At 41.2% G+C, this 25268-nt stretch overlaps 3 protein-coding genes across 5 annotated transcripts in view; all 3 read left to right on the top strand.

Moving 5' to 3' along the window:
* The first annotated feature begins 7119 nt into the window (after positions 1–7119).
* Positions 7120–21899, top strand: ube2d2 (ubiquitin-conjugating enzyme E2D 2 (UBC4/5 homolog, yeast)). 2 transcript variants are annotated; one of them, XM_027279422.1, is made up of 8 exons: positions 7120–7341; positions 9830–9893; positions 14729–14760; positions 15056–15133; positions 15251–15356; positions 15659–15752; positions 16764–16850; positions 21791–21899. In XM_027279422.1, exons 1-7 carry the CDS (start codon positions 7318–7320, stop codon positions 16807–16809), a joined length of 444 nt encoding a protein of 147 aa, XP_027135223.1. In that variant the 5' UTR covers positions 7120–7317; the 3' UTR covers positions 16810–16850; positions 21791–21899. The 2 variants fall into 2 exon arrangements, with proteins under 2 accessions (XP_027135223.1, XP_010731173.1); XM_010732871.3 differs by lacking the exon at positions 21791–21899 and having other exon boundaries at positions 16764–18228.
* zgc:110843 (CDGSH iron-sulfur domain-containing protein 1) lies at positions 20565–23199 on the top strand. Its single transcript, XM_010732870.3, has 3 exons — positions 20565–20750; positions 21791–21993; positions 22397–23199. The coding sequence occupies exons 1-3, from the start codon at positions 20672–20674 to the stop codon at positions 22484–22486; spliced, it is 372 nt and encodes a 123-aa protein (XP_010731172.2). The 5' UTR covers positions 20565–20671; the 3' UTR covers positions 22487–23199.
* A 596-nt stretch (positions 23200–23795) lies between these two features.
* cxxc5b (CXXC finger protein 5b) overlaps positions 23796–25268 on the top strand; it is a 3760-nt gene continuing 2287 nt past the window's right edge. The window contains exons 1-2 of one of the 2 annotated variants that reach the window (XM_019258481.2): positions 23796–23878; positions 24627–24883. The gene's annotated coding sequence lies outside the window, so the exon portion shown is untranslated. Of the gene's footprint in view, positions 23879–24626; positions 24884–24910; positions 25075–25268 lie in introns of those variants that run through there. The other variant, XM_019258482.2, reaches the window with a different exon arrangement.

Below are 25268 nucleotides of genomic sequence, written 5' to 3'. Positions count from 1 at the left end.
ACTCGACTTCTACTACTACTAACTACTACTAAACTACTAAGATAATTAAGGAAGGATGATAATAAGAATAAGAATAATAATGAGATAATATAATAATAATGAAAGATAATAACAACAACAACAACAATAATAAATAATAATGGGAATGATGAGGAAGAACTACAATAATACAAAGTGCTTTGCAGACAAGCAACAAATCGGATATGTCAGAGCAAAAATAGCAACAGAGAACCAACACAACAAGAAAAAACACGATTAAGAACATAGTAGCCATTTTTAAACTGTTAATTATTATTAGACAATAAAAACAATTCAAAATTAAGAATACATGAATAAGAAAGACAACAATAATAAAAAATATAAACAATATAACATCACACACCACCATTTATATTATATATATATATATTAATATATATATTAGATATATATAAATATAAATATATATAGAAAAGATATACAGAAAAGTGACTATACAAATGAGTAGAAGTGGATTGGAAGGCCAAAAGAGGGGTCCATGATGGCAAAGCAACGGTCACCTTGTTGGATTTAAGCCACAATTGGGGGCAGCCATAAGGACGTCAGGCTGTGGACTGGCTCATAAGTGTCAACATGTCTGTTTTGTATCCTGGAGCCAGATTTGTCACGCTTTAAAGGTAACAGTAAATCTTAAATCTAAATAGGAATAGGAAGTTAGTGGAGAAAAGCTAGAATCAGTGTGAAGTTTCTCCAGTTGGAAACCAAGCTGCGGCTTTTTGGACAAATGGAGGCAAGAGAGCGACTTCTGGTTTATGAGCAGAAGAGAAGGGACTTAAGCGTCGAGTCTTAAAGAAAATTAAGAATGGATCACTTTTTCTAAGGCGGAAACGAGAGAGGATTGGTTGGATTCTGATTTAATACAGTGGTAATACAGAATCAGTGGCCGGTTGGTGTGGCGAGTAAAACTGAGTAAAACCATCCCTAATAAACATCAGTATTATTTGGATCACTTCTCTGGAGCACAGCTGGCTGCAGAACCCCACAAAGAGATCAGTTAACTCATTTCACAGCATATACGCAGCCGTTAGGCTTAGATTTATGCAGCAGGCCGGTATGCCACAATGGACCCACTGTATACTAATGCTGCACGTGTGCCTCACGTTCCTTCAGCAGCACATAAGTCCCGTGTAAGATTTAATGTCCCTAAGTATGTTTGCATCTCTGAATTGCTCTCTCGTCTCCTCTCTGGACAATTGTCAGGTGAATCACATATGCACAGTTAAGCAAAGAAAAGCTCAGCAAAGTTAGATCTGATGTCAAGATTGAAAAGAATTAACCCATCCCCCAAAATTAGTAGTAAAAAGCAAAACCAAATAACCCCAGACAACTAATTAAATATACTGATTAAATTTACATACCGGTCACGGCAGCTGGCCCCCACAAACAACCCACCCTGCCTGTTGAAAAGGAAGTTTTGCTCAAGTGCAACTATCCGTGGCTGGGAAATGAATCCCGTTAATAGTCCAGCGGCACAGGGCAGAAATAAACGTTTTACAGACCTGGTAAACAAACGTTTTGGTCCTATAGCTAATTTCCCTGTTCAGTGACAACTGTAAACTGAGTCTGAATTTTTATAGATCTCTCACCTGTTCAAATTAATGAAGGCTTAAGTTATGCAGAATAGCAGTGTGACTGACAGGTGGGTGGCGGTTTCAGATGGCTTATAGAGCACCCAGGCGTCATTTGGCCCCCCTCAGGTCACAGATGATTCACGTCTTTGCCAATGTTTTAGATCAACCAGGAGGCGGAAGAAGCAGTTACACAAGACGTCACTCGGCTCTGACTATCGATTCTTACTGTCATTGCCCTTTGCCAAGTGTTTGCTCACTAGGGGGGAACTGTTGGGTCTCTGTAGAGAGAGGACAGTACAACCTGCTCCTATGTGGAGATAACTTCTGTTATGATTTGGTGGTGCTATATATATAAATTTAATTGGGATTTAATTTCTATTCTTACATTTATATTAGAAAATTAAATGGCGTTATAACAGCAATAAGTGCTTTTGCTTGTAATTGCACGCGTCGTAAGTGATCTCAAATAAAGAGATTCAGATCACCCTAGGTTTATATACATGGACGCATACAGAGATGCCTTTACTGCCCTTTTGACATAAATTGTATTTGAACAGTTCGCCAGCCTCCTGTTTCACCCCAATTGTCCTGAGACCGGAGAGTTCAATAATGGAAAATCTAAATTTGAGTATATTTATTGTTATTTCAAGATTTAGTTTGATGAACTAAAACTTGACTGCATGTCAGAAAGTACAATTGCTGAAAAGAATCAAATTTAATAAAATAAACTTCTGTTTTTGATGATTAGGGATGTGGAGAAACACACTAGAGGCCTCTTTGTACTCGCCAAAAGAGTCTTCTGACTGAGGAGTAACTTTATAGGAAGAAGACTGTGGGAAGTGAAACTCAGAGTGCGTGCAACAATCCCAGTGGGGATTAAGACATCTTGCAGAGCTGAAACGGGAGGCGACCAGGCATCATGTTTATATAAATATATTTACCATTCTATCATGTTAGCCATCACATCCGTTTTTCTAATACTTATTGCGGTCACAGGGGCTGGAGCCTTTCCCAGCTGACTTGAAGGGCGGAGGCGGGGTACACCGTGGTCAAGTTTTTGGATACGACATATAGTAGATAACTTGTACTGACGACTCATTCCTCTGCACCATGCATTTTTTTGCACTGTTACAAATCAATCTGTTGTTTTTGTGTTTACATGAGTAGAGCCATAAGGGTGTGTAAGTCCTGAACTAACGGGCAAGCCACTGTTCAACCTATCACCTAATGGCGTTGGGTTATATGGATGGGATAGAAAGGTAGTTAGTGTTAGAGTGAATCATAGATGATAGATCTACAATATATTAGATAGTTAGCTTAACAAGAACATATTTCATCATCGACTATTTATCTGACCCTAATGTAGATGAATCTGACACGTCAAGTGATAGAAGACACCCGGACACAACATGTCCAGTCTTGGGGCCACCTTCTGGCAACTGTCACAGATTGTGCTCTGATATCAGCCAACCAGCAATTATGTTCAGAGTATTTCAGCCATCACGTCTGCTGCTGTGGACTTATCTTATCATTTCGGTATTTTTGTCTATCGCCTTGGACACAACTCCACTTGTATCAACTGTTTGGATTCTATATTTACGAGTCTGTGTCAGCGTTGATCACGCATTGTTGTTATAGTTTATTCAGCCTTGTAATTATTCTCACTCTGTCCGTTATAAGGACAACACTCCTCGATAGAGGCCCCGTGATCTGTCAAATAACCTACTGTACGCTTTGAGCACACGGTGGCACCACCCAGAGCAAACAACACACACACCGCGCGCCGCACTCCACAAGAGTTGCTGTTGAAGAGGAAAGCCACTGTAATCAATGGCTCACAGGATGGCAGTAATGAAGTCTGGTCTGTGTGTGTGTGTGTGTGTGTGTGGTGGTGTTGTTGGGTGTGTGTGGTGTGTGTGTGGTGTGTGTAGGCCGGGGTGGGAGGGGGGCGTTTTGCGTTCCGCGTGGGCGTGAATCTGTCCGCGTGGGAGTTCCTTCCTGTCCGCCAGTCCGGGTTGGCCAGCTGCACGGCACCGCTCGCAGAGGCGTCCCTGGAGAGGTAGAGCCTGCGCGGCGCTTCTCTCTCCAAGGCGTCGCTTCGCCTTAAACCGCAGAGTCTATCCCCACCCCACCCCAACCCCAACCCCCACCCCACCTTCCCCTCCCACGGCCCCCCACCCCTTACTCCACCACCCCACCATCGCGCCGCCGACGCTACCCAGCACCCCTCCCCCTCCCCACAGCCCCATCTCAAACAAAAAAAAAGAAAAAAAGAAAAGAAAGAAAGAAAACAAATTTGGGATTCAAGCATGCCGACAACAGCGCACAGGCCAGCCGCCAGCATCCCCCAAAGTCACCGCAGGCCAGCAGCAGGCTTCCCCCGTCCAGAGGCAGGATACCCTCCACCGAGTGATGGCCCTACTGCAGTAGTATATTTCGAGGTATTTCTACTACTTTGGCAACCATTACATCCATAGAGGGCTGTAATATTAAAAACACCCTTAAATATACAGCACCCACTACGACCTCAATAATAAACATGAAACTGATTTAATTACATAACAGAAACATTACAAGCTTTGTAAAGTAGTATTTATGTACATGTTGTGTATGGTATATCTCAAGTTTCTGATTCAATACTACACTTAAAGAAAAATGTGTTGTATTTGTTGTCTATAGAAACAAAATAATACATCTAATAAACAAAAATGTGTTGCATTAAGCATTAAAAGGTCGAGCATGCGCGTTTAACTGCAGTTTTCAGTTACAATGACCCGCTACGTTTTAACGTACACATCCGCACCCTTTACCTGTCTGCTGGCATTTCCTGAACACCTGCCGGTGGAACAAACAGAGCGTTTATTATGTCTAATCAGTCACATGCACCATAAAGAGAGCCAGGAAACTGACTCTTTGGACAATAAACACGATCTACAGTTGCTGTAGGTCCTATTTTTACACATTAAATATGGTACCAAATGTGCTTGTGAAACACATCTCTCAGAGCATCTTTGTAGTCGTACACTCGCGCCCGGGACTGTAGTTCATCCGTGTGACACACCTCCTTAAATGTTTATCATATCGATAATAGTCCAACCGTTTGGAAAAAATGCAACCAAACCCCCACTGTGCGTACCTGTCTAAATTGCACTGTAACTGCTGTAGGAAACCCTTTTTTTTTTTAGCTCAGGTTCCCAGGAGTTTACCTCATGCAAAATGCGTGCAGGGAGACATTTGGGCTCTGTCCGGACCTGTGAGCAGGCAGAGCCGCCGCATGCTCAGAGCCACAATGACGCCAGTTTCAGGGACTACGTCGCCAAGCGTGCACCGTGCGTGCGCATGTCGGCGGAAGGCTTTCTAGCAGCATCGCAGTGAGAGATGCGATCCAACAATAAGGCTTCCTGTTTGGCGACTGGCCTTCAGAATAAAAGTACAGTATATTTATGATGTTTTAAATTAAAAAAAAAATGCAATAAAGTCATTTTAATTACACGTAAAATTATGGCAGAGAATTAAACATTAATCGAGAAAATAAGCAACATTTTAAATAATTTAAGTCCCTTCTTAAGGCAGGGCCCGGCCCAAGCTTGGGTGGCCCCAAAACAGATTTTGTTTAGACTCCAGTGCAGTCAACAAATTGCACACACTGCTAAAAATGAATGAATAAACCAACGCACCACAAGGCAAAAACTAGAGATGGACAAATTAATTAACATCAAATCTCTTACGCTAGGAACGGGGACACTGCATGAAGGACCCTCCACCTTGTATATTGTGAGCCGCTGTAACAAGTGAATTTCCCCAGAGTGAGATCAGTAAAGTCTATCTTATCTTATTTGAGGGTTGGTAAACTGCTACGAACAGTAAGATTAGGTGAAAAGTAAATAAAGGAACACATCTATCTATCTATCTTCTATCTATCTAATCTATCTATCTATCTATCTATCTATCTTCTATCTATCTATCTATCTATTTCTACAGCATCCCAGAGTGGACAAACCAAACACTGTTGAGAGGAGGAAGAACATATGGTTCTACCTCTGAAAATACTCATTGACTCTTGTGCAAAAACTTGTGCTATACCGCCATACTGCAGCTGATCAATCTGACTTTGTCATTTGTCACTTTTGTTCCAGTGATCCCCATAGTTTATATTAATCAGAAACTTTGTAGTATTGTTATATATATATATATAATATATATATATATACTATATTATATAGATATATATATATGATAATGAGATAGATAAGTAGATAGATAGATAGATAGTGATAGTGTGTGATATCCTAGTGAATCTACATCACACTCATCACTCATGTGCATGGACTGTACATCTTACATGTACCACCAAACCTGCTTTGATTGCTTCATTACTTTATGTTGCCTGTCCAGTAGAAAAGAAAAACTACAAATGGCCCAGAAGAAAACGAAAACACTTTTGAATGTCTTGCCGAGCAGCACAAGTTCAGGTTTTTGTTTTAGTGCCAGTAGGCTACGGACTTGCCATTCAAGACCTGTTTTCTGGTCTGTGGTCTTGTTCGTCTTGGTCTCGTTGTTCGATGTGGTTTGCCCCATGCTTAAACTCTGTCTTTGTGGCTGCTGAGAACTTTATAGACTATATAAAATAATAAAAAAAAAAAATAGAAAGTGACCATAGAAATAAAATGTTTTTACTAGAGAAGAAGGGGATAGGACTGTGTACAATTAAATTAGGCCTGTAAACAGATGAATGAAGTCACAGTCACAGCATAACTTTTTATTTAGAAGAAGAAGAAGATTACTTTATTGATCCCTCATGGGGAAATTATTTTTTCACTCTGTTTTATTTTACATGCATTTTGAACCCAGAGACACACACCACCATGCAGTAACAGGGCATAGACATGCAAATGTGGAGAGAGATGGGTGAGTGATGGGCAGCCCCCCTGAGGACGCCCAGCGAGCAGTTGGGGGGGGGTCGGTGCCTTGCTCAAGGGCACCTCGGCAGTGCACTGGACGTGAACTGGCCCCTCTCCAGCTACCAGTCCACCTTCCATATTTTTGGTCCATGCTGGACTTGAAACGGCCACCCTCCAGTTCCCAAGCCAAGTCCCAATGGATGAGCTACCTGCCCCCCTAATTTAAGAGATAATAATAAGAAGATAAAGATAAGAAAGATAAGATAAGATAAGATTACTTTATTGATCCACAACGGGGAAATTCACTTGTTAACGCAGCGAAAAATAGAAACAAGGAGGGAAACACAAGTGTACTATTTAACAAAAAGTACTAATATAACAAGTAGAATGTGCAGATTTGCAAAACAAAACTTAAACATAAAAAAAAAACATATTTCAAGAGATGTATGACTACAAGGAGGGTACTCACACCACAGTTTGGACAGTTTAGCTGGATATGGATGGTGCTTTTATGTGAGGGCTCCGGTCGTCGCCTCGCCGTCGTTGCTGCTGGCAGAGCGCAGGCCGCAGTGATTTGGTAGCCGCTGCAGTAGGAGGAAGGACGCGGTTCTACCCCTTCTATATCTCCAGTTTTTGCCTCGAAATTTCACCGGTGGTTCCCTTCTTTTGGTAGCGATCGCAGCAAAACCCGAGTTGTACAGCGACGGTCTTCTATGATAACCCGAGTCATAGCATTACCAAACGGACACTGACATCAATCGCACGTTTTCTTCTTTCCCCCCTGACAGAAACCGCTTAGCACAACAATGGCTCTGAAAAGAATTCACAAGGTAAGAAGTGAAGCGAGGCCCCGACTGCTGCTGCTGCTGCTGCTGGGCTCCTTTTCGCAGTTTGTTAGCTCATTTTAACCCTTACACTTGATCTGGATGTTCGTTGTCGTGTTTTCTAAATTAATTTAGACCTATATATATGAATATATAAGCCGAATAAACTCTTTCGGCTTCAACTGCCAAGTCAACGGTCTCTCCAACGGCGAGTGACGACAGTTGAGCAGCAGCAATGCGCCGCCTGTCTGTGTCCAACCAAACGGCCCAACTTTTCAACCGTTAGCTCACAATTAAACCCCTAATTGACTTTAAATGCACATATAACGCAGTATGGTGTTAATAATCTTAATTTCTAACGTTTTTTTATATTTAATTCTGGATTATACTCGACTCTAGCTCCGGTTTAATGATATTAGCGGTGTGTTAGCATCCCCGTGGCTAACAATATAAGCTAAAAAAAAAAAGGGAGTCTTTTAAATAGACGCTAGCTCACTCAGTCACACCTAATGTTGTTTATTCACACCGATACTTGGAGTTAGTGCGTGTTTTCTTTTAATATATATAAATATAATAATATAACACCAGAATATTCACCGAGTTAGTGGAGCTAACAGAATTTATTGCAAGTAGCTTTAAGCTTTAGCTTCACTCGCCACCCCCTTTTTTTTTTTTTTTTTTTTTTTTTTTTGACTTGACAGATAAGTTAGCTCGTTTCATCAGCCTGATTTAGTATCAATGCGGGTTTATTGTCGTTTATATTTTGATTTTTTGACAAAAATGCTTTAAAAAAAACGTGGTAGGGGATGTAGCCTATGCTAGCGCGTCTTTCATCGTATTATCGTCGTGTAGGTGTTTTTTTTTAAAGCAGGTATAGGTGTTTGTTGTTTGTATATTTGACGATGTTTGTGTGTTTTATCACATATTTATATATATCGGTGGTGATGTTAGCTGTGTGTGTGTGTGTCGCTGTGGGTTTTTAAAAACAGGCCCCACGCGTTGTTCGCTTTTTTTTTTTTTTTTTTTTTTTTTTTTTTTTTTTTTTCTGATGCCATGTTGCTGACAGCAGATCGTTTTTATAAATGTTCTGCTTGAAGTTAGCTGGACGTTGTGCTCGGGTTTTGTTGACGTTTTTTTTTTTTTTTTTTTAAAGTCCCGCAGTAACGGTAGCTTGTGTCATAATGTTAGGCTGTGCTAGGACCGGACTCCGTATTATGTTTCTGACACTTGACATCCTGAAGCACACCTAGCTGTGAAGCTAACCGGGCTACACACACACACACACACACACACACACACTTTAGATCCACATCACAGAACTGGTCTTGGGTTTTTAGTGAAACCTCTGATATGATGATATTTAGGGTGCCACAAGTTTACCTGTTGTACCATTACGTAATAGTTTCACCTGAGTACTCAAATCAAATCAGATTTTATTTGTATAGCCCAAAGTCACAAATTTGCCTCCGAGGGCTTTACAATCTGTACAGGGAGTGACACCCTCTGTCCTTTTAGACCCTCGGTTCGAGTGACACACAAAAAAAAAATCAAAGGTGGAAGAAACCTCAGGAAGAGCCACAGAGGAGGGATCCCTCTCCCAGGACGGACAGACGTGCAATAGATGTCACGTGTACAAGAACAAATCAACACAAACATATTGTACAATTACAGTGATTACAGTAACAGTGGAACCTGTGATGGAGAGAGAGACACAGATGCACAGAAGTCACCTTTATTATCAATGCTGCCATATGTACAGGACATACAGAGAGTTGAAATTGCGTTTCCCTCTTATCCCGGTGCAAACAGCACTAAACATGAAATATATATAAAATACAAAATATAAGTGAAGATGTAAAAATATAAATATAAAATAAAAATATATACAAGCTAAAAGACATCCGAGAATAGAAAAGACAGTGGCAAGTCCGGAGATATAAATAGTATAAATAATCAAAGCAAATGTTGCTACTGTAATGTTAGTCTGTTTACAAATAGTGATCGAGACACTCAACATATTGTCAGATTATCTTTCCCCAGTTAAGATAAATAGTGTTTGTTTGTTTTGTTGTGTAGGTTATTATTTATGGTAGGACCTATTTTGGGTGTAGTTTCTCCTACAGACGAGGAGTATTCACTCGGTTTTACACCTAGATGCCACTTCATCTTACACCTTAGACCTTTTTAAATTTCATTCCAGTGATCCCTATAGTTTATTTAATCAGAAACTTTGTGGTATTGTTATAGATGGATAGATGGATAGACAGACAGAGTACTTTATTGATCCCCGAAAGGAAATTCTTGTGTTGCAGCAGCATTACAAGTAACAACACAGAACAGACGGTGACAACAATATAAATAGAATAACCTCTAAGGAGGAAGAACATATGGTTCTACCTCTGAAAATATATACACTTTGACTCTTGTGCTATAACTTGTGCTATAGCGCCATACTGCAGCTGATCAATCTGACTTTGTCATTTGCTTCTCTCAGGAGTTGAACGACTTGGCACGGGACCCACCAGCCCAGTGTTCTGCAGGACCAGTAGGAGATGACAGTAAGTTCATCATCACCCGCACCGACACTGTCCCTTCGTAGCCGTGTGAGCGTGACAACAATTTTCAAAAGGGACTCCAAAACAAAGTCATGTTTTTTGTTTTTTTTACACTTCCCTTATTTTGGCCCGGAGCTTTTAATAAACAGCTGAGCCTCAAAGGACGAATGACATCAAGAGGAACTGTGTGAGCCGTTCACCTGTAAGATAGATATGAACAAATCTATGATTATTCATTTAGTTTGGATGAGGAAACAGCTGAAATACATACAATGTTTTTAACTCTGGAAGGAGAATCCAAGTATCTGTGAATGTGCTGTCTTTTGATGTTCAGAGTTCAGTACATTGAACTAAATGAAGGAAGTACTCCTGTTTTTTGAGCAAGCAGGACCAGGAAATACCTGGACAGCCTCTCGTGAAAATACCGGCTCAGTATCAACTCATAAAGTTGCTACATTTTAATTTCACTTTTGCTTTCAGGACGTGTGAAAGGGGAATTCTCGTCTGGCTAGTGTGTAAAGTAAATATGGACTGATTGTTTATCCTATAAAGACTGATCTGAAAATGAAAACTCAGAAGCCATTCATGAGTTTTCTCTTAATTTGAGTACATAGAATTAAATAAATATCATACACACTGTAGATATATCATTGGAAACAGATACTTTATTTGTAAAACAAGACATGACACAAAACAAGTTTTACTTACTACTGTTAATGGCTATTGTCAAAAACTGTCATAATATAGATTTGAATATATAGTTTAAATACATCCATCAGTTTTCTCTAACCGCTTATTTTGATCAGGGTTGCGGGATGCTGGTCCAGCTGCCTCAGGACCATCAACGTCTTGTTTAAATCCATTTATTGAAATAATCGTAACTTAACACCATTTTTTAAAAAACCATCCAAATGTTTTTTGTAGACGATCAACTCAAAGTATTACATACAAAAATCAGCTCAGACACAGTGGCACTCTAGAGTTTAAATATAGAAAAATGTAAATTAGCTGCATGTTTGTTTATTATACCTGCTATCTGCGTGTGGACCGTACAGTCTGTCTTTGAAAACGTCTCATGTGAGCAGCAGATCAAAGCTCCCTTTAACATCCTGTCCACACGTCTCTCTGCTTCACTATACTTGTTGCTCACCCATTTCAGCTTTTAAAGATCCAGCGTGTCACATTCAGGAAGCTACATATACTGAATATGGAAACATGGACATAAGAGTGATGTTTTTTAAATCTACAGATGCTGCAGATCTTCTTCTAACCCTAACATCGTGTTTCTACAGTAGCCCAGAGTGGTCAAACTAAACACCTGCTCATAGGGCCATATCTCTTTTACGTAGTTTCTCCTTCACGGTAGGACGAGTGAGTGGACGGGGGTTCAGTCAGCAACACAAGTTCACCGTCCATCTCCATGAAGACTTTAACTTGTCTGATGTGCTCATTGAACATTAGGCAATAGCACCGCTATTTGAGATTTAACAGGTGACGTGTCATAAATGAATCACGATTTCCCGGTTGGCATAAGTAGTTGTCACTGATAAGGTCGTTTATGGAGCCTGATTATTGTTAGACAGATGTTTCCTGCACAGCGGATGAAACGTACGAGGTGGACAGCGGTCACTCTTTGTACATACAGAACATTGTTTGGTTAATTAAAGAGCAGGACGGCTCTTTAATATTTGACACATCATCATCAGCTGCCTCACTATAAACACTACAACACAACGACATGCAGCAGAAACTGGCGTCTGTGTCATTTCATACAAATTTTAATGATTAAAGACAGACGATCAATATAGATATGTTTGGTTTGTAACGCAGGTCACATGAAGGGTGTGTCATGTAAGTTTGTGTTATTTTAATATGACAACAGAGCCGTGGGTTTGGAAAATAGCTGTCTGGTAGTTCAGGTTTATGTATTTACACCTGTATCATCTAATACAGGTCTTTACAGTACGGTTAGTGATAATCTTTGTTGTTGTTAGAGGACCTGCTTCCAAATTGCAGTGCTGTGTTAGACTGCGTTACAATGAAATCTATATTTTAATATCCTCAAACGACACCTGTACACCCATCGCTTAGTGTGTGAGAGGACACAACATCAATGTTATGGTAGTGTGTTAATCCCTTAAACAGGACAGCAGGACTTTAAAAATCTGCAAAATACAGATAGAGATTTTTAATTAGTTTATATAATTGAATCGTTAATCATTTAAGTCAATGTGTCCTTTTCAATTTACATATTTACATCTATGGATTATTTTTACGCCTGTTGTTCTGCTCTGATGATCCACAGCAAACCACCGTCAGTGAGCTGATGTTTATGCTGACAGGTGCATTACTGTTCACTGTTCATGTGACACAAACGTGGACCCCTGTAGAAAGGCAGTGAAGGTAACACAGACGAGTTGGCGCTCTCCTAACATAGGCCCAGCTATGACCTGCCGTCAGAATCAAACTGAGCCTTTTAATTGTCACAGTTTAGGTTCAGTAGTTTGTGTTTAAAAGGCATTAAGCTTCAGCTTCACACGCTTGTATTGTGTCATATATGATGCGATCACTTCCTCCTCTGTGGTCAGACAGACCTGAAGTGATACATTCTGAAGATTTTGAAACTTGCATGAGTTTTTGTCGAGGGAGAGCTGCTGCATGTCGACTTCAGCTCCATTTGAACCAGTTTAACAGTTCATCCTCCATCATACACCATTACATCATTTGTCAACAAAACACATGTGCACACACCTTTGAACAAATGATGACATACCTGTATGGTTTGTCTCCAAAGGTTAATGCGCTGAGGAGCAGTGATGCTGCAGGAACGACCACTTACATATTGATGGATCATCTGGACTTGTTAAACTTAACAAAGCTCTCTGGTTAAATGAAACAGAAGAATACGAATATTTACAAAATATTTCAAATGTCTGACAAAGATGAGAGTACAAACTGATTTAGTGCTCAGCTGCCAGATCTAGTCTGGCTAATTTAATTTATATCCAGATAAAGCGCCTTCTCTATTTTAGTGAGTGGATATGATTTATTGTATGACTGTCATTCCTCATTTTATAACGTCTGTGTCTTTTATCTGACTAGGCGTGTGCAGTATTTTGCGTGTGCGACATGATTGTGGCTTCTGTGAGGCAGAGTCGGACTCAGATTTAGAAGCTGCTTCATGAAAAAGCCAGAACACAACAAGTAGCGTGTCAGAGTTTAGCCCATGAATCCACCTGGATAGTCTTTCAGAAACGTTTCAGGCCGAGCCTGAGCATCGTGACGCCGATCAACTTCTCCACCGCAGGTCGCTGCATTTTTTTCCAAACACCCCTGCAGCCTGCACTGCCGCAGCCAAAACACAGCCCGAACTAAAACAATGGGAAAACCTGCGTTTTAGCCACAGCGCCGGATCTCTGTACTGTTTGGCTACGAGCTGTATCGTAAGCTAATTAAAATTTCAACTCCGTGACGATAAAATCTATATTTTCTTCAATAGTTATATATTAAATGATCGCATTACATTTCACACTCTCAGCAGAGGTAACTTTCATCAGCACTCATCATTTCTTTCCATCTTCGTAATTCTTCGCCACACGTGTCGCGTCCAAAAGCCCCTCGCGGCGCCTGAGAACATCTGAGTCTGGCGTTTGCTTTGAGAACATCCGTAGACACTCTCCGCATGATTTTTGTGTAGGTGGTGAAAGAGGTTAGAGGTGTTTGAGTTTTTTTCCGTGGAGACCGGCCTGCAGCACAATCTGCAAGTGAAGGTTACAGTTTCTGGTCCATGTGACAGAATTGGCCCCTTTCAGCTCCTTGTTTTGTCTCGGCTGGTCGGAGTCGTCCTGGTCAGAGTTCACTCCGTTCTGTGTCACGTTTACTCTCTGTCACTTTTGTTTGTTTGTGTGTCACCTTCGTGCAAATTTCCTGCCCGCATCTGTGACACAAAGGGTCACCCAAATAACAAACATCCTCGCCCTAAAGACTGTGACACGAGATATTTATTGTATTTATTAATTGCATCCTAATCTCTTTTTAAAGACAAACATACATTTCATTATGTGCAAGAAAGTAAGTCAAGGATGCCCAATAAATACCGTGATAATTAACATGAGTCTGACATGCTCATAAATAGATAAAAAGCAGTGATTATTTATGTTTGGGAAAAAAATCTATATTTAATTTAGGTATTTCTATTTCAGGAAACGCTCTTTGATCACACACAAACCAGTGTTTGCATTAGCCTGAGGGGATGTAGCACTTGTCTCGTAAGCCTCCTCACACACACACACACAGTGTTTCTGTGTCTCTATCACAATCAGGAAATATTTAACCATATGAGTGCCTCTTCCTGTGTACCGGCATCAATGAGAGGAAGGTAGTGGTAGAAATCTGACAATTCTTACGTCTGTCAGTGGTGTTACATTGAAAATATTAAGCGTGTGAGGGCACACTGAAACAGCACCATGGGAAAAATCGGCAGCAGCGCCGTTGCTCAGTACGGGACGCTTCCTGCCATCTAACATCAAATAAACCGCTTGACTATAAGAAAGTGTCTCTTGGTGACACAATGGCTGTGGTCGACATTGTGACATCAACAGGATGCTCGACGCAGACGTGTTGTTTTTTTGTTTTTTTTATGGTGTCAGATAAAATTCAGTTTTCAGTAATCATACCTCATGTCGGGGTAACAGCGTCCTCGTAAGCAGCGAGCGAGGAGCGTTTTCTGAATGTGACCTCACCTTTTCAACTGTACACGCACACCTCATGTTCATTATTTATTCTGACACTTCTGAGCGTTTCATAACCAGCTTCTTTTTCTCTGCTTTTTGTTTCAGTGTTTCACTGGCAAGCCACAATAATGGGACCTGTAAGTATTCACTCGACCACAGCTACTTTTAGTTTTAATTCATTAAAACATCAACATTCAGATTGTTGGTGGACTTTGAATTGTGCTCTTCAAACAACTTAACCAATCCGACTTCTGATAGGGCTGAGTAAACTCAACTTAGTGCTTACTTAATTAATTTAATCAGAGACAAGGTCAGCTTTAGTAAGCCGACGTTTTCAGCTGAGAGCAGGCCTAGTATTCTATTTTATTATTCCACTTTATATGTATTTATGCACCTACTAATGAGATGATTGTCTCTCTCTCCCTGTGTTAGAATGACAGTCCTTACCAGAGCGGGGTTTTCTTCTTGACCATACACTTCCCCACAGACTACCCCTTCAAACCGCCAAAGGTAAGCAACACGCGGCGCAGTAACACGCCACAGCTTTACATCAGCCAGTGAGCTGCTGCTGCTGTTTTTTTACGCTCGCCTGCATCACTTCCTCACCCTCTACATTTCTGTTCCCAGGTTGCATTTACCACAAGAATCTACCACCCAAATATCAACAGCAACGGCAGCATTTGTCTTGACATTCTGCGATCACAGTGGTCTCCAGCTCTCACCATCTCCAAAGGTAGGCAGGCTTCTCGCCGGCCTTCAGACTTTTAACCGCACAACATGTGGTTACAGATAAATGACAGATGCTGCTGCCTTTTTATAAACAGGATGTTAACAAAGAGGGAACAGAGACAACTTTTAAAAAACGCTTCCCATAGATAATACATTACATTCCTCACACAGAGGTCTGTGTGTTGAACCGGAGTGTGTCTTTAAATGTCAGCTTTAGCTCTGTTCATCCACTGCTGCTTAAAAAACCCAAAACAAATCAGTTATATGAATTATCAACAGCCATGAACTCTTAACCTTGTCCTCCAGTCCTCCTGTCCATCTGCTCTCTGCTGTGCGACCCAAACCCGGACGACCCCTTAGTACCCGAGATCGCCCGCATCTACAAGACGGACAGGGAAAAGTGAGTTTCTTTTTGTTCTTCATCATTTCTTTCCACGCCTCTTGTCGACACAAAGCAGCCTGTTCTGATCTGTCAGTGCAACGAACTGGCTACTGATGGATGAAAACTATTATGCTTAATTATTATTGATTGTTCCTGGTGCAGAGTGTGAAACAATCAGCAATACAACAGCTTAAAAGACAAAAGTTGATCGTTCAGGGAGCGCCTTTTTGTTCACACGTAGATATGTCAGATAAATTTACATACAGCAGTAACACACACCAGCGAAGCTGACGCAGTTTAAATGCTGCAGTTCCAGAAAAGCTACATGAAAAAACAGTTACCAACATCCAATGTCCCGTCACACCAACCTGAGGGAGGAGCCACTTTGCCAGCAAGCATGCTAAAGTCAAGTTTGGATCAGTAAATACCAAAACAAACAGTAAAGCAACATGAAACACAGTGAAACTGACAGATTGTTATGTTAACGTTAGATATTATTTTATCTCACTGAGCTTAAAGTTAAGAAAACAGTCTGCAACAAAATGCACAAACCATGTAGATGTATTTGTCTCGGTTCTTCTTTGATGTTCCAGCTGAATTAATGTTCAAGTTACTGAGTTAAGTTAGAACCAGCAATCTCCATTTGGTTTAGGCGTGTTCAAAGTCATTAAAACAGGTTGTTATGAGTCCCTAAATTACAACACTAACAACATTTGTTGAATGAAATCAATTAAAATATTATTTTTATTCATAATCAATGTTTTCTCTAACAGTCTCAGGGCTGCATGGCTCTCCTGCCACAGAAATAATGGATTAAGAATTGCCTTTCTGCTTATGAAAGTAACACCAGTGATTGTCTGACCGATGACATCTGACCGACCAGCCTGAAGGTGTCAGCCCTCAGCTGTTTCGCCTCTTTGTTAGGGAGCGTCACGCAGCAACAACTCTGATAAACAGGATCAGCGTGGTGAAAAATGTGGGGCTAAACAACTAACCTCTCTCTCTCTCTGTGTCTCTGTCTGTCCACAGGTACAACAAAATAGCTCGGGAATGGACACAAAAGTATGCAATGTAGTGTCGGGGTAGAATCATGGCCAACCACCTCTACGACATAAGGTTAGGGGAGCTTCAGACGTAAAGAGAAAACAAACAAAAAACCATTCAAACAAATGAAACGTTTAAAACAAGATCTCGTTGGTTTCCATTGGAGTGCTTTCTTTGAGCCATGCCTCCCCTTCACCAGAGTACCTGTAAAAACTCCCTCTGCCCCACCTCCTTCGTTTTCTCTCTCCCTCCCTCCCTCTCTCTCTCTCTCTCTCTCTCTCTCTCTCTCTCTCTCTCTCTCTCCCTCTCTCTCTCTGTTTGACTCAGCTCCTCCCCCCTCCCAGGCCTTCCCCTCTCCTGCCTCTCAGCTCACCTGCCCACCCTCCCTCCCCAAGTGTATATATCGTCAACTTGCAATGGTAACACCCACCCGCCTCTCCCTACTCCTCTTTCACCTCCTCCTCCCTCCATCATGACCTCCAACCCCGTCTCCTGACTCCTGTATCCTGTTACATTTTGTCACCATGCAGGTTGGACCGTCGCCTAACTTCCCCCCCCCTCCGTTTTTTTCCTGCACACGCCTGCGATCCTCACCCACCTCCCCCAGACGTTAATCACTAAAATCATTCCTTTGATCTGTAAACTTTGAGGGGACCTTTTTTTTTATTTCTCTTTATTTCCCTAATTTTTTTTTTTTTTAGGGGGTGGGAGACAATAAGACGGAGGGATTTTTACACTGCTCCCTTTCTTGTTTTGTTGTCCTTAGAGTTCCCATCCGTAGAGGTGACAATTCAAGAAAGCAGTTGTTGTTGTGTTTTTTTTTTTTTCGAACGCGAAGGGCGCTCTGTATTTTATACAATAAATACGTAAAAAGAAATCTTCTGAGGCTTTGTCAAATGGAAAAAAAACAAAAACAAAAAAATGCACATGGCCTGTTTTGGTCTCCTGTTGGATTCTATGAAAGGACTTGAATTTACTCCCCCTCCTCCTCCTCCCCACACACCTCCTGCTCCTGACTCCCCCCACCCCTCCGCCATACCCAAGTTGACCCCTTTGTACACACACACACACACACACAGACACACATGCACGCACAAATGTAACCCCATGTCACCACCACCACCACCAACTTTTCTTTATTCACAAAGTGGAGGTTTTGGACCCGGTATTTAAGCAATTTATTTTTCTTAGTTTAACCTGTGTTTTTATTCCCCCCCCATAACTCTTTAGGTTGCTTTTTTTTTTTTGTTCTTTTTTTTGTTTTGTTTTTTTGTTTTCTTTTATTTTTTTGCTATTGTTAAATTAGAGGCTAACATCTTAAATGGCTATGGGACTGGCTTGGGCTCTGGGTGCGAGGAGAACCCACTCTTCTTGCACAAAAACCTCTGTATATTGAATTACCTGAGAGGCTCGTTGAGCTTTGTGTGTTGATTAAACTGTGTAATAAAAACCCATGACTCCTGTGTTGACTCATTCTCAGGCCCCCCTCCTCTCCGCGGAGGACATAGAGGGGTAGGAAAGGGATGTGAAGCCGGGTCATGCTCATGACCCAGTTTTTTTACGGGAATCTGACAGGATGAATACTACCTGTTACACAATACCATGTGCTGTTATATGACAGCGACAATTGCTACAGATAAATACTTTGTGAATGTTGGGGAATAATCTGATTAATAATGAATAACTCAGAAATTATGATTTTAAATGGGTGGGAGGTGTAGAAACACGTGTTTTCTCATGTAACTGGGGGACACAAATTGAGCGAGAAAGGTTTATAAGGATTTATTGTGTTAACATGCTGTTCATAGAAGCCCTGGCCTCAGACACGGCACTAAAATCATAGTAATATCTTTTTCTTTTATCATTTTCATGGTCGTAGGTTGTTTTGTCGCCCTCTGCTGGGTCTTTTTTTTGTAAAGTAACAAGTGAATTAAACTTAAAGCAACTCTGTGTGTGTGTATCAACGATGGTTTGCTAGAAAAGTTCCCACTTTTATTAAATTAACACACAATGTTTTGATTTATTCAAGACAAATGACTTATTAGAGAGGAGATGGGATTCAACAAAGATGACAGCCACCAAGATGATTCCCCTCCAAGAGATCAGCGGTCGCACTGCACAGTCCAGAATGTGACTAATATAACTTAATATATGAATAAATATGGTATCAAAGTGGTTCATAATTGTTCCACACAATAGTTGCTCAAAGCTTTAGTTAATAAGGTCGTTATATTATTTAATGGGACGCAGCCAACGTCCTTTTTGAGGGTTAGCTCGCTGAGTAGCTTCCAGTTGGGCTAACTTCGTTAATGGAGGTGGACGGTTTAAAGGTATCTCCGGTTCTTCACGGGGGATAATTAATTTATACAACTAGATTAAATATATTCGAGTCAATTTGGACACTAAACGTTCGTAAATGTCACTCTGAAGCGACAACATCTTAATATTTAGGGAAGTAAACCTGAAATTGTTGTATATTAGTTCAAAAGGCGCTAAAGCGAAGCCGGATGTCCGCCGGCGGTGTACCTCTTGCTCTGGATAGAGTGACGTGTCGGTCGTGAACGAGCCGGTTCAAAATATGACTCCCCTTATTTTTTCCTCCCTGTTAACACTCGTTACAAATAACTTTATACATAAGTAGCAGAGATCACAATACGCCAGCAGAATAAAAATTGTTAGTGTTACATCTTGCATTTTTAATATAAGAGGGGAGTCAGATTGTGACAGATGTAAATTGTAATCTGACAAAATCTGACTCCCTACTTTTTTTCCTCTCTGTTAACACTAGTTACAAATAACTTTATAAAGAAGTAGTAGAGTTCACAATATGCCAGCAAAGTGAAAATGGTTGGTGTTACTTATTAGACAGACAGATAGAAAGACAAACAGACCATCTTTATTGTCCCGCATGGAATTCGTTTTCAAAAGCCAGCGCATATACAATAACCACACTGGGCTATACAGAATATACATAAACCCATAACATTTCATTCCCCGCCTGTCACAACACATCTGTGGCTCTTCCTGAGCGTTCTTCCACCTTTTTTCCCTGTTAAAAGTTTTTCCTCACTCGAACCGAGGGTGTCACTCCCTGTACAGATTGTAAAGCCCTTTGAGGCAAATGCACTTTGTGACTTTGGGCTATACAAATAAAATCTTTGATTTGATTTGATTTTAATTTCTTTTAATGAAACTTGTGAAGCAAAATTAAGTGTAATGAAATCCATAATAAAACCATCGAAATGCCAATTTACTGGGCTATGTAGCCTATTCGTTATAGTCATTTGTCTTGCAGTAAACAGTAATCATATTTAAACCAAAAATCCGTAAATTGACAAGAGAGTGAAATAATATTCTAATTCTTTTATTTAGGTTTTAGATTTACATATTGTATAGTTCACTGTTACTTGGATTTTATTTTATTGTTACTGGTTTTATTTAACTGTTATTTATACTTGTGTATATAGTGTTAAATTGGATATCTTATAGGTGTATAGTGTTAAAGTTTTTTCTTGGGATGTTACTATCTAACCTCTATAGCGTTTTTCTTGCTATTACTTACTATCTAACTTACCGTTTGGGAGCTGCTGTTACAAACACAATAAAGTATTTATGGTTTCGGAAATGCTTGCGGTGCATTTAATTCTGAGTCAAATGACCCGACTCCCTAAAAAGACTCGAACTTCCCATCGCTACTTCTGGGAACAACGTCACGCTTCATCCTCTAAACCTCATTGGCTGCTGCGCTGTGACGTAGCAGGCCGAGCACGGCCCCATCTGTAGCTGACACACACACACACACACACACACACACACACTTTAGCTCAGGCTCCTCGGTTGACCTTGCTGTGTTGTTGAGCGCTCGCTGCAAATAAACAAACACCGTCCACGACATGGCAACCCCAGGTTTACCCACAGTGTCCGTGCCTCAGGTGGGCGCAGTTGCAGGCTCTGGATTCCGCTTGTCCAAAGGTAAAGTACCACAGCCAGCTAGTGGCATGCTATTGTTAACTCAACATGTCTGCGACCTAACGTTACCCAAGCCGGGTGACAACAAACGTGGTCATGTGAGCACTGAACTAAACTGCAGGATGTTTGTTGGTAACTCACTGCAAATGGCAACAAGCTGCCCTGAGCTGAGCTTTAGCCAGACGGTCAAACCACGTGTGTTTCCAACTTTAGAGCATCCAGCCTGCAGACATAGTTGGAGGCGATCCTACCTGCCACAGTATCTTTACGCATCGTGGCCCCGAGCTGAGCCACACTGACAGCGGGGTGGGGGCCCCCTGTTCATCATGTGATGCTCAGTGCATGTGGATAATCCTCATCGTTGCCTTGTGAAAGCGGTTTCACTGCTCCTAGTGCACACATGAAGCTGCTATGCAAAACTCTGACTATATCAACAGACTCTCTCTGATTGTGCAGCATATATATGACAAAATGATGCTGTTTCAGGGTGTGTATTTCCATTTTAACAGTGCAAATATAACCTCCAGACGTTTGGAGGTGGCTTTGACTGACAGAAACATCCAGAAAAATATAGTTTTACATTCAAATTGCACTTAAATAGGCCGCTAAGGTGAGGCCAGTGTATTACACACACACACATATGTGATGCAATGTGTTGGTGTAAGGTGTTGTCCTCCTATATTAGATTAGATATATACTTTATTCATCCCACCACGGGTAAATTTACGTGTTACAGCAGCAGAGGAAAGTGTAGCATACACTACAGAATTAGAAAAAAGTAGAAAAGGCAAAAACAAACCTACAATAAACACGAAAAACAATCAACCTTCAAAACAGACAAGTACTGAGGATAAAAATGGCATGATATGTAAAAAGAGACTTGTAAAGTGTAAGAAACATTGCAAAGTAAGTGACCATGATACAAATAATAATATTATTGCAGGAGTATTGACCATAATATAAATAATATTACAAAAGTAAGTGACCATGATATAAATAATAAATGAAAACAAGGCTCTAACTTCTCTCTCTCTCCCTCTCAGAGCATTTGGTGGTTGCCGTGCCGGTCGCGTTGGTTGCAGCTGTCGGAGGTTTCCTAGTCAGCCACTACTTGAGCAAGCGCAGCTGTAAAAAGGGCATGGTGAACACGTGCATCAGTAAAGACAGTCCCAAAGTGGTCCACAGCTTCGACATGGAGGACATCGGCACCAAGGCCGTGTACTGCCGCTGCTGGAAGTCGAAGAAGGTCAGGCGGTTACACTTTAAGTTGACTGAAATCCTCAGTTTTAAACCCTCAGAGCTCTGCTGACAATATTAGATGATTGGCAGGCTGTCAAGTGAAAAAAAATCTGAATTATACTCACCGGTCAGCTATCATTTTGTGTAGAACCTCCTGTTAAAGAGGGAGAGAACTCCTCTGCAAACCTCCCAGACAGAGAGAAGATGAAGAAAAATCAAGTTTAACATAGTTTAAGTCTAAAAAAATGTATGTTTAGAATATTTCTAAGCACGGAGCAGAGCTGTTTGCTCTGGATTCGGGGAGATTAATTCATGATTTCATAACCGTGTTGAGTCGTATCATTTAAGTACAAAGGGTGTGACCCTGATAAGAGTTTTGTTCTCCTCTAACTCTGTGCGCTCTCTTGTAGTTCCCGTACTGCGACGGGGCCCACGCCAAACACAACGAGGAGACCGGAGACAACGTCGGACCGCTCATCATCAAAAAGAAGGATGCTTAAACCTCCCAACCCATCGCTTTCACTTGGTCTAATCTCTCATCATCATCATCACTGCGGTGCCGGTTAAAGTGCGATACTGTCACAAATTAACCAAAAAAAAAAAAAAAAAAAGGTTGATCTTCCTCTTCACAGCCCAGAAAAGAAACTCAAAAGTGTTTAAAGACGTCAATGAATTTTGATTTCGTACATTCCCACACTGTTCCCTACGTTAACCAAAAAGAATAATAATCAAAGGTCATTCGAGGACAGATAAGGAAGGGACTTTGACAATCAGCTCAGTCAGACATGGAGGTGCTACGACGTACTTCCACGCCTGGCGTCACCTGTGTGTCCTTCTCTGCTCCTCCTCTAAAGGTGTCTGGCAGCTCTTTGCCTCGGTCAGTCCAGTATTTGATTTGAATTCAGCGGGGAAAAAAAGCCTTACAGTTACATTTCTAAGCCAGTCCGAACACACATAATCCATCTTGAATGTTGCGTTTGTTTGTTTTTTTTTGTTGCACAGAGGAAACTAAAGTTAATATTTGTCTTAAGTGATCTTTAAACACTATCTGCTGTATGTAAACTGTAAAGTGTTCCCCTCGTGAAGGATATACACATATATATATATTTTTGCTTATTTCATTAGATTTATTTTCTACCGGCTGCGGTTGCGTCTTGACTCCTGATGATTTATTGTTCTGTATATTGTGAATAAAACCTGTTGAGTGATCTGACTTGTCGGCTTTCAGAGACTTTGTTTGTTTTATCTTGAGTCACGCGGGGAGAGGAGCCAAAAAAAACTGAAACATTTGTTTGTGTTCTTAACCGCAGGATCACTTCTGTTAGGAGCCGGTTAGCAGAGTGGTGTGTTTATGGATTAACAGTGGACATGGGTAATAAGTAAACAGCCGTGACTGCAGTGGGATCAGTGTGTGTGTGAGTGTGTGTGTGTGTGTGTGAGGCCTCTGGAGGTGAAGGGGGGCCTGTCGTGTGTAGCTGCTGCAGTGTCCACCAGCACCAGTGGCCATTTTAAGAAGTGTCAGTATTTGTGGTGACCACTAGAAGACGCTGTGTATACACGGATAGTCCAGGCCAGACTGTGTGTGTGTGTGTGTGTGTGTGTGAGTGTGTTTGCACGCGAGTACGGTGGGCCCCTGCTCCCCTAGTGACACGCGCACGCTCTCTCACACACACACATGCACATGCACGAGGTATCTGGCTGCATGCCAGATGCATCGGAGGACTCTCACAAGAGGTGGAGTGGACTCCGCCATCCCCGTGTGAGGAGTCACCTTTAACAGACAGCTCAGGCGCGGACGGACGGACGGACGGACGGCGTCTGTGCTGCGAGGACACGCTCAGCGCCGGACGTGCGTTCACACTGCAGGGGCATTAACATGCAGGCTAATAATGGTAATTAGGTCAACATGCTGGGACTGTTAATTATTTCTGAGCTCAAATTGTTTTTGTTTTAATTGATGTTTTTTTGAAAGTGTTTAATGTCCAAAATATGTCAACACATTAAATACTAGTGTGTGTATGTATCATAAAGGGAGGTGACACGTGACCTCAGGGTGGATAAAACTGATTTTTAAAGACTGGAAAAAGTTTTTCCATCAGGTTGCAGCACCTAATGTTTATTTTTATCTTTATTTTATAACATTTTTTACATGTTATATAAAAAAAAACACCTATTTTATTTAATTATTTAACATGAACCTGCCTGGAAATTTTAAATTTCTCTCATTTATGCTACAAAAAAGTGATTTATCCCCTTTTAATCTGATTTAATGTGAGTTTTATCATCACTGACAAGCTGATATGTGTGTTATTATGATTGTGCACGTGTTTTTTTTTATTTTTTATTAATACAATCATAAACATAAAACTCATGTTTACACTGTTTTAAACAGGATTTATGAATGAATCAAGCCCGATACGCATGGGTGTGTTCATAAATAATTCAAGAAACATAAAGATTTAATGACGCATTATAAATAGATTTTATTATTATTATTATTTATAATATTATTATGATAGTTTTTGGTGTTTGGTGTTGTTGATGAACACAAACACACACAGTGTGTAAGAGGGTGAGTGGCACCTCATGGGGATATTTAACCGGGGGGTGGGGGTGGGTTTCATTTGTTCATACTGACAGCTGTCCGTGCATGTCGGGACTCTTCGTGTGGATATTTCCTGGGGTCGCTCTGACCACGGTCTCGGCTGCAGTGAGTCCACTTCGCATTTTGAGCGACGCCCCCAAATTCCGTGCAGAGTGTTTGCAGACCCTCCGGGACGGAGAGGTGGAGGAGGAATCGGCAGCTCCGCCGTCCATATACACTACAATCACCAGCACGCCATTAGTTCATGACTTTATCACATATCTGACAGGAGAGTTTCGACCGCGTTCAGAAGGTAAGAGGTTTTCCAACACACTTCCTTCTTGTGTATTCTCTGTTTTTGCTCTTGTCGTGGTGTGTGGGGGTTTTTCTTTTTTTTTTTTTCCTTTTTTTTTTCCTCCTTCCTTTTGCGCGCAGCAGCGCCGTGTCGCAGCGACCACTCGGACTGTGGTCAGCTCGCCCGTGGCGTCGGTCCCTTCCTAAAAGGTAACATTAATCCCGGCGAAACCATCGATCGTGTGTCCAAATCGAAGCATCTAGATGCGCGCACAGACCTCCTGGAACAACATGTATGTCCCGTGTTTTAATCGCCGGAGTAGTTTTTTTCCTCCCCTTCCTTCCCTTTACAAACGTGGACATGGAACACAGCCTGGGTCTTTTTTTATCCACAGCAACCGCAT

The sequence above is a fragment of the Larimichthys crocea genome, chromosome I (assembly GCF_000972845.2).
Source record: "Larimichthys crocea isolate SSNF chromosome I, L_crocea_2.0, whole genome shotgun sequence".
Lineage (NCBI taxonomy): Eukaryota > Metazoa > Chordata > Actinopteri > Sciaenidae > Larimichthys > Larimichthys crocea.
This window is presented reverse-complemented; position numbering and strand designations above follow the sequence as displayed.

What these genes read in the sequence shown, in the direction of transcription:
- zgc:110843 (XM_010732870.3), top strand. Translation starts at nt 20,672, where the DNA reads ATGGCAACCCCAGGTTTACCCACAGTGTCCGTGCCTCAGGTGGGCGCA. An exon ending in TGGATTCCGCTTGTCCAAAG is followed by an intron (nt 20,751 to 21,790) that starts GTAAAGTACCAC and finishes TCTCCCTCTCAG; the next exon opens with AGCATTTGGTGGTTGCCGTG. An exon ending in GCTGCTGGAAGTCGAAGAAG is followed by an intron (nt 21,994 to 22,396) that starts GTCAGGCGGTTA and finishes GCTCTCTTGTAG; the next exon opens with TTCCCGTACTGCGACGGGGC.
- ube2d2 (XM_027279422.1), top strand. Translation starts at nt 7,318, where the DNA reads ATGGCTCTGAAAAGAATTCACAAG. An exon ending in CTCTGAAAAGAATTCACAAG is followed by an intron (nt 7,342 to 9,829) that starts GTAAGAAGTGAA and finishes TGCTTCTCTCAG; the next exon opens with GAGTTGAACGACTTGGCACG. An exon ending in TACAAGACGGACAGGGAAAA is followed by an intron (nt 15,753 to 16,763) that starts GTGAGTTTCTTT and finishes GTCTGTCCACAG; the next exon opens with GTACAACAAAATAGCTCGGG.